Genomic DNA, 20,654 nt, shown 5'->3' on the forward strand with positions numbered 1-20,654 from the left:
AGTTTCATAGAGGTAACAGCCAATCAACATTATGAAGTGGCGTAAGAAGATATAGGACTGCGTAGGCTGTAGCCTAAAGGAGGGAAACTGCATATTTTTTAGGTCTCTACAAATTGATTTATGATCTTTTCTCGATCTTTCTCTACAAAATGAAAAGTTACAGAAAAACGGCACGCACATAACGAAGCTGCATCGTGTTGCTACCAGCTAAACATCCTTCCAAACAAACCAGCATTGCCCCTTTGATACATATTAGCCTGCTTTATAGCTTTCGCTTTATCTAGATTGATCGAGAGGTTGCCTTGGCTTTCAGATAAAAATTATGTTTTCAGAGCCGATGAGGGTGAAATGTGGCAGACATTAAGCAGCACTCGAATACACTGGTGGGTAAAAAGGAAGATCCCCACAATATTCGCCGGCAAACGGCACGATTGTAACATGAAAAAATTCTTCTGGTTTGATCCCTCTGGAAATCGAGCCACGCAAATCCTCTGGCCCTTTGTATGCCACAGCCCATGGGTGTAGACTTAATTTCCAGACTATCGGAAGGTTGGAAAGTTGAATTACAAGTTTAGGATGTTGAATTCAGTGTAATTACCGCCTGGTTCAATGGAAAATAAACATATTGGGATAACCTTGCACAATATGTTGAAACACACTAAGAAATGATTTGAATATACGAACAGTTCCTTCACAAACTATATCCCTATGTTAATTGTATTGTACTAATTCTACCACAAGGTGACTTGCAAAAAAATTTAATGTCATCTTGCAGAGTTTACAGTTACAGCAACATTATAGCGAGCTATTTTCTTACACTTAAGCTGTGCACTAAAGTTCTGATAGCGATTTAACCGAAAAATTAAGAACTATATGCAAATTTATACATGCATTTTAACGAATATGAATCATGTGTAGCTTCTGTAATGTTTTTTTGCAGGTACATGGCTCTAAATGCTAAATTCACTGGAGGAAAACGCATCAATTTTGGCAAACGCGGCAGTTATTACAGGCGTTGTTATGGGGCAGCGATCGCTCACTCTTGTGGTCCTGGTTGGCACACAAGTCCTTGGAAGAAAATGCATGGTCGGAGTCCTGGGTCTGCATGCAAGAAAATGTGCAACCGACGTGAGAGGAAATCTTCCAAACGTAAACTGAACTACCAAGAAAATGGTGCTCCAAAGAAGAAAAGGAAGACTGGTGGAGGACCAGATCGACATTATGGAAATGAAGAATTGATGCTAGATCCTGATGTATCAGAGGAAGAAATGATTAGTCGTTGTGATCAGCTTTTACTTAAGGTTAAAGAAGAGGCTGAAAGCAAAGAAAAGAGGGATTGTGTTGAGATCGCCACGCGAGGTCAGCATGACAATGAAAAATGGTACGAGTACAGAATGAATCGGTTGACGGCATCAAACTTTGGAACTGTCATACTTCGCCGTGATTATACACCTTGCCATAACCTAGTAAGAAATTTATTGTTTCCTAAGGAACTTAATACAGCATCTGTTATGTACGGAAGAGTTCACGAACCTGAAGCATTATCTAGGTACAGTTCTGAAAAAGGAGTAGTCGTAAACAGATGTGGTCTCTTCATTTATGAAAATCTACCATTCCTCGCTGCAACTCCGGACGGTATCGTGGATGAAGAACTGTTGGTGGAAGTGAAATGTTTGCCATCTGTAAAAGACAGAAAATTATGGGATGTCGCTCAAGACAAAAGTGCATCTATATGCTTGGAAATTAAAAATGGAAAACTTAGTTTGAAGAGAAACCATAGGTTTTACTACCAAGTTCAAGGACAGCTCAATATTACAGGAAGGGAATTATGCGACTTTGTGATTGCAACACCAAAAGATTTCTACATTGAAAGGATAGAGAAGGACGAATTTTTTTGGAAGAACACAATGCTGCCAAAATTAGAGAAGTTTTATCTCCAATGCATGCTACCAGAAATAGTAGATAGTAGAATCAAGAGAAATCTGAAGGTCCGTGATCCACTCTACATTATCCAGGCACAAGAGAAGTTCCGAAACAAGAAAACATCTGCAAAATAAACTGTTATGAACAATTTCAAAACAAAAGCGTAAGGTGTAATAAAGACACTACTGCAATTTAAAAATAATGACACGGAGTAAGTGTGCGATGTACCACAGGGTAGTTTATTTTGCCGATCTGATCTAAAACCTTAATTAGATATTCTTGGCATATAATTAAATAATTTGTATTAATTTCTCTTACTGTTAACGGAAGGAAATATTGACGCAATGTGAAAGTATTTCCACAACTTACGAATACTAACTTCTCCAATTGGCTATGGAGAGTAGAGACGTTTTTGACCAAAGAGGGAGTAGACAACGTGATAAATGTCTCGGACATCACCAAAGGGGAATTGTCAGCGGAAGAAAGGCGACAGTTTGATGTGCGTGATAAAAAGGCTAAATGGGTCATAGCTCAATGTGTATCAGATAAACACCTGGAGATAGTGAAAGGGGCAACCTCAGCTAAAGAAATGATGGTTTCTTTAAAGAATGTTTTTGCCCGGAAGAGCCCCATATCCAAATTATTTGTGATGAAGAAACTCTTGAAATTGAAGTTTTACTCAGGTGAGCTGCAGGAACATTTCCTTGTAGTTGAGACTATGCTTAGTGAGTTAGAAGCATTGGGGGCAGTTTTAGACGAAACAGATAAGGTCTGCTATCTATTATTGACTATGCCGGAGAAATTTAGCAGTGTTATCACAGCCATTTAGACGATGACTTCAAACATAACTTTAGAGTTCGTGAAGAGACGACTCCTGGATGCAGAACTTCGAATGGTGGATGATCATATGTCACCATCCTAGGGGTCTGGCTGTTCGTTTGCGGCGAAAAGATCAAAGGTGAAGTGTTTCGGCTGTGGTGAATATGGTCATTACAAGAGACAGTGTCCAGTGTTAAAGCGGAGAGGTTCGCTTTCCTATACGCCTCGGAAGGGTTTCTGTGGCAGGAGACATGATTTACAAAACGTAAATGTTGCAGATGGAATGCCACCGGTAAGTGCTGAACAGAATGATGTGGTGTTTATAGCTTCAACTTCTTTGATGAGTAACGATGAACGATCTCACGCCATTACTTTTGTGTGTGACTCAGGTGCATCCGAGCATATGATAAATACTGATTATAGGTCTCTCATGACAGGCATTGAGACATTAAAGGAACCTGTTGCTATTGTTGTAGCAGGTGGAAGTAAAATGCTCGTTGCAAATGGAAAGGGAAATATTGTTTTTGATAAATGTACATTGACAAATGTTTTGATTGTAAATAACTTGAGATACAATCTTCTTTCTATATCAAGGGTGTGTGCAGTTGGGTATCAAACAACCTTTCTTAATGATAAGATGATAATAAGCAATGAAAGTATACCTGTTCTCGTAGGCCAAAAAATTGGTAAACTGTATGTAGTAGGGCTGAATTGTTCGGTAACTGGAAATGAACCTGTGCCCAGTGTAGGGATGACTACTTGGCATGAGAGGTTAGGTCACCCAGGTGAGGAGGCAATGAGAACATTGGGTAAGATGACAGGAATTAAAGGTATGGAAGCAGTAAGAGATTGTAAAGTATGTATTGAGAGTAAGTTGACTAGAAAACCATTTAATTCGATAAGTCCTAATGGAAAAAGGTGTCTTGAGATAATATGCTGTGACTTGTGTGGTCCCATTAAGCCTACTACATTTGATGGGTATAATTATTTTCAGACTATAAAAGATGCATATCCTGGTTTTTGTATGGTGTTTCTGTTGAGGAGGAAAGATGAAGCCTGTGAAAATGTGAAAAGCTTTATAAAATCAGCAGAAAGGCAGTTTTCTTCTGATAATCGCAAGGTGTTGAGAATACGATGTGATAATGGGGGTGAATTTTGTTCTGCAAGTTTTCAAGGCTGGTGTTTCAGGAAAGGTATTCAGCTGGAATATACTCCTGTCTATACACCTCAGTTAAATGGACAAAGTGAGAGAATGAATAGAACTTTGTTAGAGAAATCCCGGTGTTTGATAGGAAACTTATCTAAATACCTATGGGGGGAAGCTGTTAGGACAGCAGCATTCTTGTATAATAGAACCCCTAGATACAATGGCCTAGTACCAGCTGACACATGGTATGGGGGGGAAAGTCAATTACCATAAGATCAGGTTGTTTGGGAGTAAAGCTTTCATTAAGGACAACCATCCATCTCTGGGGAAATTGGATAAGAGAAGCATTGAGGTTTACATGGTAGGGTACGCTTCAAATGCTTACAGGTTTTTTGATCCAAGCAAGAGACAAATTGTAGTGTCAAGGGATGCAAAGTTTCTGGAGGATGAGACGTACTTTGAATAACAATATGATGTAGAACCATTGAAAGTAAAGGTAAATGGTGTGGACAGGTTAGAAACAGTATCATGTGATATTGAAAAGGAGAGAACGTCTGATGAGGGTATAGAGGAAGGAGGAAGGAGATCAGAAAGAACTAGGGTACCTCCAGTGTGGCATAAAAACTATATTACTGAGGACTATACAACGCAAATAGCATTGAATGCATGGGGGTTTCTCGATCCTAATTTTCCCTTGACAGTGTCTGATTTGAAAGATAACAGACAGGGATTCATGGGAAGATGCAATGCACGAGGAGATACGTGCCCTAGAAAAGAACCACACTTGGGAGTTAGTTGAAAAACCAAGTGGTAAGACAGTAATATACTCCAAATGGGTTTTTTTTCAGAAAAAGAGGTAAAAGGTAAATTAATTAAGAAGGCAAGATTAGTTGCCAGAGGGTGTTTTCAGGAAGCAAAACCAGATGAAGAAATATATGCCCCTGTAGCTAGGATGCATACTATTAGAATTTTGTTATCACTATCATTACAGATGGGCTGGGTTATTAACCAATTAGATGTCAGAAGTGCATTTTTGTATGGAGAACTAAATGATCCAGTTTTCATGAAAGTTCCTGAAGGGATTTGTGGGTCTGAAAAGAATAAAAATCTTGTTTGCAAATTAAGGAAGGCTTTGTATGGTCTGAAACAATCCCCCAGATGCTGGTACGAAAGATTAAGCAAGGAACTATTAAGACTTGGTTTTAAGCGATCAAACTCTGATCCTTGCTTGTTTTTTAAGAAGGGCTTATACATTTTGGTCTATGTTGATGATCTAATGGGTTTTTCTGGTGATAAAGAAAAAATTCAAAACCTTATAGTGACTTTAAAAGAAACATTTGAAATGAAGGAAATGAGTGAGGGAACTGGAGTTTTTATTTTCCTTGGACTAGAAATTATTTGTACAGATGGAAGTATATCTATTAGGCAATGTAAATTGATTGAGAAAATATTGGAAAGATTTCAAATGAAAGAGTGTAAATTCTCAGACTTGCCAATGGAAATTAAATTAGACTTGCAACCTTCAGATGAATGTGACAATAATTTGCCGTATAGAGAACTTATTGGGTGTTTGATGTATGTAATGCTGGGTACTCGACCAGATTTGAGTTTTCCTATTGTATATTTCAGTAAGTTTCAGAATTGTTTTGGAAACAGTCATTTTAAGTATTTGAAAAACATCTTAAGATATTTAAACAAAACAGAGTATTGTCTTAGATAGTCTAAACAAGTGTGTAATGTGATAGAGTCATACGTAGATGCAGACTATGCAAATGATAAAATTGATAGGAAAAGTATTACAGGGTACCTACTTCATTAGGATATTTGGTAATAATGTGATATGGAAATGTAAAAAACAGAGTTGTGTTAGTCTATCCAGCACTGAAGTTGAATACGTAGCCTTGGCTACTGCTGCTACAGAGTGTATCTTTGTGAAAAAGATGTTGACAGAACTTTCAGAATTAAGGAATATTGAAGTTATTATGTATGAGGATAATCAATCCTGCATAAAAATGGCATGTACTCTTGAGACAAAAAGATCTAAGCATATTCATGTGAAAAACAATTTTGTAAAAGAGCTTGTACAAGAGAATATTGTAAAACTTGTGTATGTTGATTCAGATAACCAAATAAGTGACATTTTAACCAAACAGGTACCCTACTGTCAATTTGACAGATTTGTTTCTGAGTTAGGGTTGTCAAAATTGGGGGAAGGTGTTGGTATTAGTCAATTTTAATGTGTATGGGAATTTGTCTTTATGTTTAATGCTCAGTTGGTGGTACTGATTTGTGTATTACCTTGGAAGAAGTTATGTTGCATTAAACGCAGTCTTGGTGAAAGTTACATGTCGTCTACATGTCTGTCTTTGTGATCCGACTTTCCCATAACATTTCTGACTCGAGACCATTTCTCTTCCCCCCCCCCCCCCGAACTTCCCGCGGCCCTGACGAGCGATATGCTGCAGCTGTGAAACACTGGCTTTGCATTAATAAACACTCAAGTTCCATTACCTGTTAGGCGTCTCTTATTTACATCCACCACTGCGAAAATTACAAATGCATTTTTATTCTACTGCGCAGAAAAATTTACTTCTATTAATAAAAAACCTAGACATACATCATAATTCTGACTTTGAAAAAGTTATTACAGTTACTTCTTGTTAATATTACGCATGTAGCCTTTTTTTTATATCTTACATGTGTTTGAAAAATGAGTTTTTATATTCTGATTGCTTTTGTGAGAGAAGATAGGTCATAACGTTTCAGGAGTTAATAACGCGCGGGTGTATGTCTGTATATATATGTGTGTGTTTGTGTGTGTGTGTGTGTGTGTGTAAGAAAGCATCTACAGACTTACTCATGAGTAGTTACAATCAACTAACCTCACAATTATATTCAGAAAGAAAAATGATTCATTAAAAAGTTGCTATAACATTCATTATTAATACAATAATAGTAAATTATAGTTCCCCAGCAAGGGAGGTTTATTGATTTAATTAAGTTAAATAACTTACGCTATATAGGCCTATACTAATAAAGTACTTATAAATGTAATTCTAACTGGAATCAACACATACATAACATTAAATACGTATTGTGTGTTTGGTTAATAAAAGATATATTTTTTTATATTTTTTATCTCTTGTTTGTCTCTTCGACGTCAGTAATAGCGTTTTGTAGTACATCTTGTGTGTAGGGTGTTTCTTTACATTCTTTTTCTTTATGTTGTCTGCATTGTGGGAGTCACTTTTTGTCTCACGCTGTTCAATGGCACCATATATCATAAAATAAATAAGTGATTATTATTTAATCTGTGTTGTTTCTGCCATATTTGAGTTATGAAGTTTGAGGTGAGAATGCTGTGCTAATGATTATTATCAAAGTTTTTCTACACAATACGCAGTTTCCACATGTAGATATGTACATATCGCGTAAAACATTTATAATGTACTTGAGTTATTCCCTAAAAATAATAAAACAGGATCTAAAGAACTACTCATTTACAAATATCGTTATTAGTATCATTTCGCGTGCGATGCTGATAAAATTACAAGATAATTACAAGAAATCGAACGAGGTCTAATAGTTCAGTTAAATATTAACTCTCTTTAAAAATATGCTACAATATTTTTAATGAAGCAGCATAACAATGGTAATATGTTCGTACAATTTAATAATAAGCACTACATAAATCATATTACTTTTTAGTTATTTTATTCGTTCATGGATTCGTTGCATGCTCATCAACTCAGAAGTGCCACAGGCTATATTTAACTACCGGAAGGTGTCTTAGTGGAGCTACCCTTAGCTCTAAAACAAATTATTTACCATGAACCAAAACCATCTTTTAAATACATGTATATTGGCATATTCATATCTATTCCTTTATTTTTACAGGCCATGCGGGAAACAAGATGTTTTAGTTGAGCCATTGCTATCCAGTAGTGATGTCAGCTAAGAAACTGGTGACACAACAGAAGATGGGTACAATGACTTATCTGAGAGTCTGATGGTGACTTACCTAAATTGATAGTTGAAAAGGACGACTCACACATTCCTGTCACCAAACAGCTGTGTGGTAATAGATGTTTCGATACTGCACATATAATCTAACAAATGGAATCACTTAACTCCCACAAAAAGGAATGTACCATGGGAAAATTTAATTTCCACAAAGAAACCCGTTCCGTTTTTTTATACATGGCAATTTTTATGTGCATCCTGCGACTAAGTTCAACACATAACTTCTCACAATAAAGACCAGGCTGAAGATATCAATGATGCTGCTGTTTGGGGAGCTGTGTCCATTGGAATTGGCTACAGTCAACTCGAAAATATATTTTCCGTTATGAACACTCCCATTATGACAAATGAGAAATTTTGAAAACACGAAACTTCAATTGAACAGGTGTTACAATTATTATCAATGATGATTACGTTTCTTTGCCTAGTGCATTGCGCACGTACTTTGCGTTTCCATGAAAGAAATAATACCAGGTTACATTCCATTGCATTATCTTGTAGAACAAATATCACCAAACTACTCAGTGTAATAGCCTCAGCATTAATAAATAGCGACACATTAATTAACACATATATTATGAACGTTAAGAATAATCATTACTTATATGAACTTAAATAAATGTAGTTAGCCAACAAAAGCATTTTATTTTCCGTTCAATACTGAAATCATTTTTACTTTGATATTAATGACTTCCAGGCCTGGGAAAAATATCTGACAGCAAAAGTGAACGCAGCAGGCGTTCAAAAAAAATTGCTGAAGAAAACGGCCAAGATTTATCTTGCCAGTTATCCCAAAATAAGCAGGAATAATATCAGTACCTCACTTTGCAAGTATGATTACCGGTTTTCCGTGTGCAGCACAACTATCACTGAGGGGAAATGTTGAATTGTCTGGTGCATTTGTTTTTTATTTACAATATATTTTCTTACTTAAAATATTTGTCCATGTGCCACTCTATATCAGTGATCGCTGACGAGCGGCGAGATGCAAATGATGCGTCACCGCTCAGACTCACAGCGTTCACCGCGTCTCTCAATCACCAAACATCTCAAGTGGTATTTGTCCAGAAACCCGGATTGCCGTGGAGAACTGTCGGCGTGCTATGTGTAACTGACTGACACATCAATGATATCTCTAACTACCTTATTACATTAAATATGTAATGTATTTTCGTGTTAGCTTTTACGCCATCATCTAAAAATAGTTATTGCATAAATCGGGTAACGACACCTCTGTAATATTGAATGTAGACAAAAAGAAAATAAAGAATTTATGCCTATAACTATAAAAGTTATATAAGCTTATATATTACACAGGCCGTATGCGTGTGGATGAAGCATCTAAAAAGAATCTAGGAAATATGTGCGAGATGGCAGGTGTGGAGCAGGAACACGTGTGAAGCCGCGCACTGCTGGCCAGCGAGCCAGGCGCCGGGCCACGACACGACAAGGCGACCAGCGATCAGTGGGCTCTGAGCTCCGAGTTGTTGTCTGTCACTTCCTCCCCCACCCCTTGTCCAAAGGGCGCTCCCACAAGCCAGCGCGACTACCTGCTCCCAGACTACAAGCAGTTAGCTTTCCCTCCACTAGGAGTGACACTGTCCATTTTCTTACGCGCGTCGCCTTTCCATTGTTCGGAAGCGGAGCGATACACCCTCCCCCTTTGGAGGCTGTCTCGCCACTGAATGCCCAGCGGCGCGACCCTGAGTCTTATACAGCGCTGTCAGGGTGTTCGGCCATCAGTTTTCATGCTATTGTGAGTGATGTATCAGTTTGAAGTAATTCTGAAGTAGGGACGATTTTTGGACCTCTTGAACAGCCTTAAGCTACGGCCACACTAAGCGCTATGCTCGCCATCTTCGCGATGTTCGCTACGCGAGTAAAATACAGCCAGTTGCATCTCAGGTGTCACTGGCCACACAAAGCTGTGTGTTCGCTATGTTGGCGAGTTTGCCAGGTGTTTGGTTCTCGGCTTCTATTATTCTAAAACGTCGCTGACTTACGCGCCTGCACAGATAAACAAAACATGTTTTTCGCGCGGAATTGTGCTGTACTTCTGCGTTTGCTTTTTATGAAGTTTAAATTCCCTCGGTATTTTACTTTAAATTGCCAATTCGACGGAAAAGTTAATGCAAGTTCATGTTTATGGGATAAATGCCTGGGATTTGATTCCAAGGGAATGCTATCAAACTGGGTTGAAATAATCCATAATGTTGGTTTCGTCCTCACAAGCAACTGCTTCATCAAATTCTTCTTCAAATTCTTCTGTTTTTATATTAAATTCACGAACCAATCTCTTGTTACGTTCAAACACTGTGAGAGCCAGCAGAATGTTATCATCGTCGGAATCATCACTCGAATCCCACGGCATGCGTCTCTCCGACATCGCAAACTAGACTCTATAAGCGAATAAGTGAAATTCGCTATACTTGAGTGATCTGAGTGATAGAAGTGGTCGCACCTGGCCCACAGTACCATCAAGAATCACCGTCGGATCGGCTTGTTTGGTGGCACGACGTGGCCCTACTACAATTAAAAAAATTGGTTATCTGTAAAGTCGGTTTACGGACGATAGTTTAACGAGACAACGTCATAACAAAACATTGATGAAGTGATTGCATACTTTTATGAATAAAATTGAATAATTTTTATTGAATTATCACTATTTTGTATGGATACAAAGAAGGAGTGAAATGAAATCTACAATTTAATTGATAAATTTACTTTTATTTGCACTCATTAATTCAAATATGTTTATTACTTTAACGAAGAGATTATTTTAACTATAACTTTTATACATGTTTGCTATTTAACTTCTTTCAATCTGTGTTATTCTGTTAAGGATAGGACGATGATAGGAAAAGTAGGAAACGAATGGGAGTGTTTCAAGTTTAATATGCCTCGAAAAAGTCAAATCGATGGTTGTTCCAATCGAGTGGAAGAGAGATATTTGCGCCACGGACTCTGCAGCAATGCTAGGAGGAACGGGTTAGCAAAGAGCAATGAAAATGTTACATTGAAATGCATGAAAACAGAATTACGCCACGGACTCGGTCGCAATGCTAGGAGGTTCAGGTTAGCAAAGAACAATATAAATTGAGCGAAACGGGACAATGTGCGTAACGGGACACTTTTTCGTGCGTGCAGTCGGCGTTCATAGATTTATTAGACGTTGTCACGTCAAAAAAATTACAATGTATTTGATTCCTTCATTGACAAGCGTCTTTCCAATGAACTTCAAACAACAACTAAAAATAGCCCTTCACCCAAATAAATTTACAATTAGTTTATTTCGGTTCAGGTTTTTGTATTTTTTTTCTAACCTAATCGGTTTTCTAACGTAAGCCTGTAAATATATGTCTCACATTTCGTACAGATCAGCTGACTAGGTGGGTTTACGATTGAAAAACTTGAGAATTATAAACATAACCTGTACGCTGACGAGCATATGATTAAATAATACTACGAATTTCCAGTTTATGACTGAATCATTGGTCGTTAATTCTAGCCAATGAAAACGGGCGAGAATGCAGCCATGTTACATAAACAAAATTTTTATTTTTGTAGGTATCGTCTGCATTTTGAAATGCATTTCGGTTAGGAGTAGTTGTCAATTGATAATATGTCCAATATAGAATTTTCATCCATGGTGAAATTGATTACGTAGGTTACCTACTTGAAATAACAGACATGGCTAAGATTGGTCTTAATAATTGCAACATTTCAGCTCTAACCTAGAATTGTGCACAATGAGAATCACAAACCAATAACTTTCATATTATGTAAATACTATTTCATGTAATGCTAATATAACTTATTTTGAGACACCATTAAATGGCTGTACAGTTAAAGATAATATTCCTGAATTCTTAATATTACATTAGTATAAATACACATTAAAGCGAAAATTAACTAGAAACACATCAGAATAATTGTTTCCGATTTAATTTTTTTTTATATTTTGTGCAATTTTCTTCTAAGTATCTTAAGTTTTTTTTGACATGATGCAAACAATTATTTATTTCACACTCATTTCGTACTATTATATAATAACATTCTTTCCCAAAATAAACATTATTTTATTTCAAAAACACATTCTTCTGTGTTCCGATTGACGCGTCCCATAATTTTTAAGGAAAATGATAAAATGTGACTGTTTATGTTAATTATTACGTCAATAGTTGATTGACACACACCACCCTTCACGACACCTACACGGTAATGGTAAACCACTACCTTTGTATACGCCGAGTCATATCTTAAGCACACGTATAATTTTCTATCGTAAAACAACCTTAACGCCCACTCTCGTGACTAAAGTGCCTGCGACAAGAACACGGTGCAAAGCATTGGAAACATATCACACATGATGTAACGTATTTGTCGGAATGCTTCTCTGATAAGCGTATAGTTTACCAGAGGATATTGTGATGCACGTTCAGATCACAGCAACCCGCTCCTGTGCACCCCGCATGTTGCATTATTGCAAACATTGTCACAACATATACTGTATGCTACATGTTAAATGACATTTGTAAAAAAAAATGGTCATGAGAGTTTTCGTAACTAAAACTTTTTATTTCACAAACAGCGGCATAGTCAATTATTATAAGTTAATTTTCTGCGCAACCGTCGCTTGCTTCTATAGTCAAAATTTCTAAACATATCTTCATAAAAATCAGGAATTAGCTTAAAAAAAAGTCAACATGGCGAGATACCTCCATGAACTTACCTACGGCCGCTAATTTCTAACAAATGAACAGTGCATAATTAACATAAATAGAACAGATATTATGAATATTTCTTTTTGCTAAACCGCCTCTATGTTACATGACTATGAGTTAAAAAATGTAAAAAATGCAATGGAAAATTACGAGGAAATAATAAGTATATTTATATTTATATTTTCGGAATCGAAATCAATTTTCGGAAAGCAAGTTTATTTTTAAAAGTTTGAATAGCGTCTATTCGGATGCGTCAATATATCTTTTTGTTCGAATTATTGTCTTTACTTGCAACTTATCTAAGCCTATTTTTTTCTCGCCAATGCTGCCTGTGCATAATGCATTCAATCAATATTCATGCAACGTGTTAAATTAAAACTAAAAAATGTTCACTGGACGCTTAAATAAAAAAAAATAGAAGTGACTTCGTCAAAAACTTCGTGTACACGATTTTGCAACGTTAAATGCCGTTAAATATAAAATAAATATTTATTTAGTACAATTGTGAATGCTCTGAAAGGTATTGCATGTATATCAAAATAATCATAGGTCTATGAATTTCAGGGCCGTAGAAGATAAATATAATGGACCTCTTAATTATATGAAACTGGTTGAAAATTTGAATCATTGTAGAACCTTGAAGCTGCTGTTGTAAACCTGCAATACATTTAACAGCTGAATGAATTTTTCTGCCAAAAGTGAAAGGGTGATTTTACAAGATAAACGCTTGCAAATCCAATCGTTGCTACCAAAATCCCGACCACACTGAATCTAGTTAAATAGCCGTTTGCTTAACTGCAGCTGGTAACTCGAAATATATTTTTATTTTCCATACGACCCCGTCTACAATGACACGGAAGCGGAGACGGATCACGTAAACGGCACGGAACCGATGATCTACAATGGCAGGCATGCAAACACGGACCCGTACGGATTAGCTCGGCAATGCACAGCTCTTCCGTTTACGTTAATCCGTGCGACCAATAGAAGCCAAGTATTTTGCCGCGTGTTAAACGGATAGAAAATTATTTAAAGTACAAGAATATTTGGTATTCTTTCATTGTTTTGTATATTATTTTGATTAAATATGTAAATTCCGACCGTAAAATCAATCTCATTGGTTGCCATTTGTCACGTTCCCGTAACTGCGGAAGCGGCAGACGGATAGTGTAACGATAATATCTTGTGGGTACGTGATCTGTTTCAATTTTTACGTTTCCGTGTCTTTGTGGAATGGTCCTAAGAGCTTACAATCGCTGTATTATTTATTTTTCGTTGTTGAAGGACGATATTGTAAGAAAAAGATAAACAGAAATATTGTTTGATAAATTGTGAGCTCGTGCAATATATTTTATCCCTTAAAGTCTCTATAATAACGGACCAGTTTGCTAGCTGCTCGACAATGAGAAACGTTTTGCGTATGTGAGCGCGGGAAAAAAAAATTCGGGCCGGGATTTTCGCAAAATTATCCCCCTTCCTTTTTCGATACAAAATCTTTCTAAAGAAATTGTATTAATATCGTTCGAAACTAAAAGCGAGTTACGAGGAAAAATCAACAATCGAACGAATTTTAAAAACAACAACAAACCGCATTATGTTTCAATTTAATAGATACAAAATAAATTTAAAAAAATTCGAAAAAAAGTTATTTGAGAGCAAAACTGTGTGCTTTTAATTAAAATGGTTGTTAATTGATGATAATAATATATATATTTTTTAATTCGTTCCTAGTTTGTTTTTGAGGTTGTAATGACCACTAAAAACATTGCGATGAAAATTTAGTAGCGAGAGAAATAGACCAGTCTTCACATTTACTCGCTGGAGCTAAGCAAGCTGGTAGCGGGTTAACTGGGGAGGGGGGGTAGCAATTGACCCACACCATCCCTAGGAGGTGCGATGGTGCCCCAAGGTCCCGGTAGCACGTCAAAATTAACGTACTTCAATTGTCCCGACTTAAAAAAAAAATCAGGGGGGATGTGGAGGTTGAGGATCGCTAATGGCCCGGAAACACTTCAAATCAAAAGAAAAAAGATTTTGAAATTTTCGAAATTTTGTGGCTTTGAACCCTTGAGGAAGGGTGGAGGGGGAGAGTCGACTTCAGGCAAATTTCCCACCATGCTCCGGAATCATGGATATAAAAAAAATATAAAAAAAAAGGTTTTTGCCAATAGCATGAAAGTAGTGTTTTTTTTTTGCCCCTTTGACCCCTCCCCACTCTATTGGGTCATTAAATCATGAAATTATAGTATCGTATATACTTGCCATATTTCAAATCGAAACGGCAGTTAGAAGATTACACAGTTACAAGTGACCAGGGGCGCTACATAAGGGGGGGGGGGTCAAAGGTATTTTGCCCCCTCCCCCCCCTTCTGAAAACATGAAGTGGGGGCAAACGGAGGCACAGAAAGTGCTGTGTAATCAATTTTTAAGATACTAAAACTGCTTAAATAGCACCAATTTTCCACCTTGAAATACAAATTTTTCCCGGGGGAGGACACCCGGGCCCCAAACTTCAATAGGGGGGGATCGATGATACTTTATGAAAAGGTATATTGCCCCCCTCCCGGGCCTGTTAGGGAATGTAGTTGTTGCGCCCCTGCAAGTGACGCTAACAGTAGCGTGGAGCCGGAGACCCTAGGCAGAAACAGTAAGACACTAACCTCCCGGGGCCCGCGCGGCGCGATGCTTGTCGCGGCCGGCCACGCTCAGGTCCATGACGCCCTCCATCGCCGCCCCTGAAGACACACCGACCCCCGCGCCGCCTGGAGGAGCACTGGCCAGCCCCCTGGCCCGGGGAGGGGGGGGGGGGGGGGCGTGACGTGGCGTCGCCGGGCCCGCCTGCCATTGGCGCGCGACAACAACAACCACCACCGCCACCGCCGGCAAACACATCTCGAGCCGAGAGGCGCCGCGGGCTGCGTTAGTCACCGAGCCATTCAGGATAAACAAAAAATTGGTTGTCTGTCAAGTCGGTTTACGGACGATAGTGACGTCATAACAAAACATCGATGAAATGATTGCATACTTTTATGAATAAAATTGAATCATTTTTATTTTAATAAATACTTGAAATTATACTAGTAGTCAGAATTTTTAAAATGCAAGAATAATTAACCTTCATTTACGAAATTGTTGTTGTAATAAGCAATGAAAACCACATTAACTTTAAACTTCACTTTATAAACAGTCGACGAAACAGTTCACGTGTAGATGACTCGTAATTAATTTTAAAAACTGGCGTTTAGCTATAAAGTAGGTTAAAAATAATTATGAACAAGTTTTCATATAAATAAACTGTAATCAAATATCTATCATCAATTATATGAATCACCATAATTTTTTAGTCAGTTATAACATAACCTATTATTACTGCACTCGCCGACAGCGTAACGGAACACAGCGTAACGGAACAATAGGCGCAACGGGATACAGCGTAACCGAACAATGAGCGTAACGAAACAATGTGCGTAACGGGACACTTTTTCGTGCGTGCAGCCGGCGTTCATCGATTTATTAGACTTTGTCACGTCAAAAATGTGTGCGACTGAAGTGAAACTTCTTGCTTATTAGGTATACATATATATAAATTATTAGTATTTTTTAATTGAACAAGAGATAATAATAAGGATGCGGGTATGATCTCAAATAAAAATAAAAACACATTTTTTTTTTCGCACTCCGTTCACTGGCAATTTTTGGCGCCTCTTTTGGCGATTTATACCCACTTTCCCTTTGAAAATACCCCTTATCTGCTTCTGTCTTTTTATTATTATTAGGCGTCATGATAAATCATAATCTCCAGCTGAATACAACGAAAGAACAAAAAAAACCTCCAATCGAAATAAATTTATAATCCTTTTGACTTTCAAATCACAGTGTTCACATACCAAAAATAAATTACACTTATAAAGCTAACATTTTAAGTCAATACGTCTTTTTTTTTACATTTTCATTGACACTATTCACATAGAATAAAATGATACTTATAAAGTTAATTGCAACAATCAATTACTCTTTTCCATACGAAATAAATTGTAGATACATTAAATAAAATAAAAGAAATAAGGTAGCGTCAATCGTTAGCCGATACAAAAACTGAGGTGTAGATAAACACAAGCAGCGTTACGATAATTCCGTAGCATCACTGCTGCGTCATTTCTATCTCTCCCCTGCCGTCACCTCATCGGGCCGTTACACTAGCATGTAGCATGCCATGTAGCATGCTTCGCTACGTGCCTAGGGGGCGTGGAAGACTGCCATATCGGAAATATACCATAATGGAAGTATTCCGCCTGGCCTCTTCGAAAAAGTCGGTAAAGTACCATAACGGAAATCTGCCATAAGTTCAAAGGATGAGGCGGAATTCTACCATATTTCCTTATACACTCCATGGAATGAGTACAGCTGCTTTTACTCTCGAAGTAGTGTATAGAATACGTCTCTAGGTAGCACTGTTAACGCCCTAGCTGTTTCTTAGGTTAACTTAAAAGGCTACAGATAGCGCTTCTGACGGTTACTTTCTGTAGTTCCAGTCATAAATCAACTCAACAGATCGCGCACTAATAGAAACAAATGTTTCCAAAAATGGGTTATAGGAAGCAGCACTGTATACTTATAACTACGATATTTCAAAATTAAAATATGGTAGCTTTCCATTATGTCAATTTTCCTCCTGTTTTGACGGGGGGCGACGGAAGACTGCCATACTGGAAGACTACCATAATGGAATAATTTCACCTGGGGGCGACGGAAAACTACCATTAGTTAAAACGTGACAATACAGTCCTAATACTCAAACGACACGAGTAAATTATGTCTATTATCTTAGAAAGAATTTGTAGAATTAAGCAGCATACAAAGTCTTGTTATTCTAATTTATGTGTTAACTCCAGGTCATTAGTTGAAATGAAATGCAATCTAGTGACTGAAAATCTTAATTCCCTGGCAACCGACGGTTAAGTAAGTAAAATATTGCATGATTTATATCATATGTTTAAAATGCCACGACAGATTGTCACCATCACGTGTATAACCGTATAGTACTGAGGTGACAATTCAATTGATTTAATTTTCGTCATGTCTATCAAAAGAACGATAAAATAAACTTAAGCATGAATTATTTCACAGAAAAAATATATGTTTACGTTAGTACATCTTTAATAATACCCACATTATATTTCTGATGGGTTGTTGGGGTTAACTTTTCGTGGGCTGACATCACTACTACCTTACTTCTTCATGGCGGTGGTGTTGTTTTTGTCATGTTGGGGATGTTACAGGGTATTGTGATTCCAGCATTATGTTTTTAGCATGTGCTGTGAAAACCATTAGAAGAGTATTTTAACAAATAGATGTACAGAAAAAAACAATTGTAATTAAGAATAGATAAAAAAAAAATCAAAGCATTTCCAACCTGTGTACTGTGAATACGGAATATTTGTTATACGTTACTTGAGAACGATTTACGTTTGCGGTTTAAGTTTTACTGATTAAGTAGTGGTGAAATTAGACCTATATTTTAACTGCCTCTATGACTAGGAAATCATTTACAAATACTGTAATGAGCTGGTTAAGTGAAAACATTTCAGAATATTAATTTATGAAAGCCTTGAAATCATTTTTATGTACGTTTACCAGAGGAATAGCCTATTTCTGATATTATTTTTCTCCTTATTCTGAAATGCTTGCTTGTCCGTAAACATATTAATAGCGAGGTCAATGCAGACGGCAAAACACAACGCCACAGTAGAGCGACAATGTGAAGGGAATTAGCCGTGACCTATAGTAAGGAACCATCCTACCAATTTTCTAGAAAAAATCGATGGGGCTGTATCGAGACTCACGACCGTTGGTTTCACGTGAAACTTCTTTGTCAGCGAGTCGCTTTTAGTGTATTGGTTTAAAATAAAAAATGGTTGTCTGTAAAGTCGGTTTACGGACGATAGTTTAACGTGACGTCATAACAAAACATTGATGAAATGATTGATCCAGAAGAAAAGGAAATATCATATTTGGCCTGAGACTGAGCCGTTATTGGTTTTTGCAACCAAACCATTTAGGCATTAAAAATGTTATATTGTTTGAGGAAGAATTTTTTTTTTAATTTTTCTATCTTTTGTATGATAAACTCTACCTCTGCATATATTTATGAATAAAATCGAATAATTTTTATTGAATTATCACTATTTTATATGTATACAAAGGAGTGAAATGAAATGTAAAATTTAATTAATAAATTTACTTTTATTTGCATTCATTAATTCAAATATATTTATTACTTTTGAAATGTTGCGTACGTCGTATTTATTTATACAAGAACAAAAAAAAATTCCGTAGCTGCCGGGATTTGAACCGACAACCTTCGGATCAAAAATTAGCAACGCTAATCACAAGACCACGAGACCAATCTAGAAAATTGATAGATTCAGATGGTAAATACTCGTAATAAAAAATTTGTTCACGGTAGGGGAATAATATTATTTCGTTTTTATAACACGATTTCATAACAAATACGCATCCCAAATACACCAAACTTATTTATAATGTGTTACAATATTTTTTAAAACATTTTGCAAAAGATCCCGGGTGTAATTTGAATTATTATGTGTAACTGTAAAACACCATTGTTGGTTCAAAACGTAATTGAATATTCAACATTACTTTAAAATAACCGTACCAATTGTGCTGAAAATCGGTGGACGATCGTTACATTACGTAATATTAATAATTCAAACGACGAAAATATGATTGAAAAGTTAAATCGATGGTTGTTCCAATCGAGTGGAAGAGATATACCACGCATGCGTACAATGAGCATGAAGAGAGATGCCACGCATGCGTACAATGAGCAAACAGGGCACATCCGTAGTGGGACATCCGTAGTGGGACACTTTTTCGTGCGTGCAGCCGGCGTTCATCGATTTATTAGACGTTGTCACGTCAAAAACAATAAAAACGAGACATAGACTGCGTACTAAAAATTTTAATTCAAAACAGACACTAAATGGTAGATTACGACGAAAATTCTGTTTAACATTGTCCTGTGATATGATAAATGAGATACCGAAGGCATAATATCAAAATTAATGTTTTTTGGTGAACCAACAATCTGTATTGCCCAGTGTTGTCAGTTCTCTATACACAATCACACGAATCCCGCGCTATCACATCTGAGTCGTGAGCTACACTCAACAGAAATTTTATCTGAACCTAAATTATAACTAAGTGTATTTGGGATGTCTAGGTAAGGAAGACCTAAGTGCGTCTCAGGCCGAAGCCTATATAGTTAGAAAAATGTTAAAGCAAGATGATAGGGGCCTACACACATTTTAATTTCAGTGTAAATGATGGCATAAACTTTGTTAAAGTAATTTAAATGCGAGTTAAAGGATTTTTTTTAATTGCCTAACTCATGAAATTAAAAAGAGGTAAGTGTGATTTCATCAAGGTAAAATATAACCTCCAACACTCTGAAAAAGAAGTTTTGAATTCAGATACTTAAAAAAAAGGCCTTACGCATAACTACTCCAAAAATATCATTCTTAAACAGTTATGTTATGAAATAAATATATTATTCATCTGACAATTTATTTTGTGTATTTTTTCAGTAAAAAAGTTTGAAATAAATCACACAATTTTTTTAATGGCAAGATTGTAGTAAAACTCAGAAATATTGCGAGCGAAGCAGCGTTTTTTTTATAGCTTGTATGATATAAATGTGTTAAATATCTTGAAAAAAACTCGTTAGGAAGAATCGTGAAGATGTCATCGTGTAGTGAAAACATATTACTAAACAAACATAATACCAACACATCTGCAATAAATCAGCGTTAAAATTCATTATAACCAAAAATTGCTTTTTCTATGTTGATAGGAAATGGGAGTGGGTGGACATTCTTATTTTGACTTCAAGTATTAACATGGCAAAGACACCAAATCCCTTACTTCTTACCTGCATGGGTGGACCCAATCATAAAAAAATATTGGTTGTCTGTAAAGTCGGTTTACGGACGATATTT

General features: G+C 36.7%; 1 protein-coding gene across 1 annotated transcript in view; it reads right to left on the minus strand.

Annotated features, from left to right (window-relative positions):
- LOC134541711 (T-box transcription factor mls-1-like) overlaps positions 1 to 15,363 on the minus strand; it is a 78,874-nt gene extending 63,511 nt beyond the window's left edge. The window contains exon 1 of the mRNA XM_063385357.1: positions 15,297 to 15,363. Coding sequence (XP_063241427.1) covers positions 15,297 to 15,363 — 67 coding nt within the window. The remainder of the gene's footprint in view (positions 1 to 15,296) is intronic.
- Positions 15,364 to 20,654: the final 5,291 nt, after the last annotated feature.

Source organism: Bacillus rossius, assembly GCF_032445375.1.
Source record: "Bacillus rossius redtenbacheri isolate Brsri chromosome 4 unlocalized genomic scaffold, Brsri_v3 Brsri_v3_scf4_1, whole genome shotgun sequence".
NCBI lineage: Eukaryota > Metazoa > Arthropoda > Insecta > Phasmatodea > Bacillidae > Bacillus > Bacillus rossius.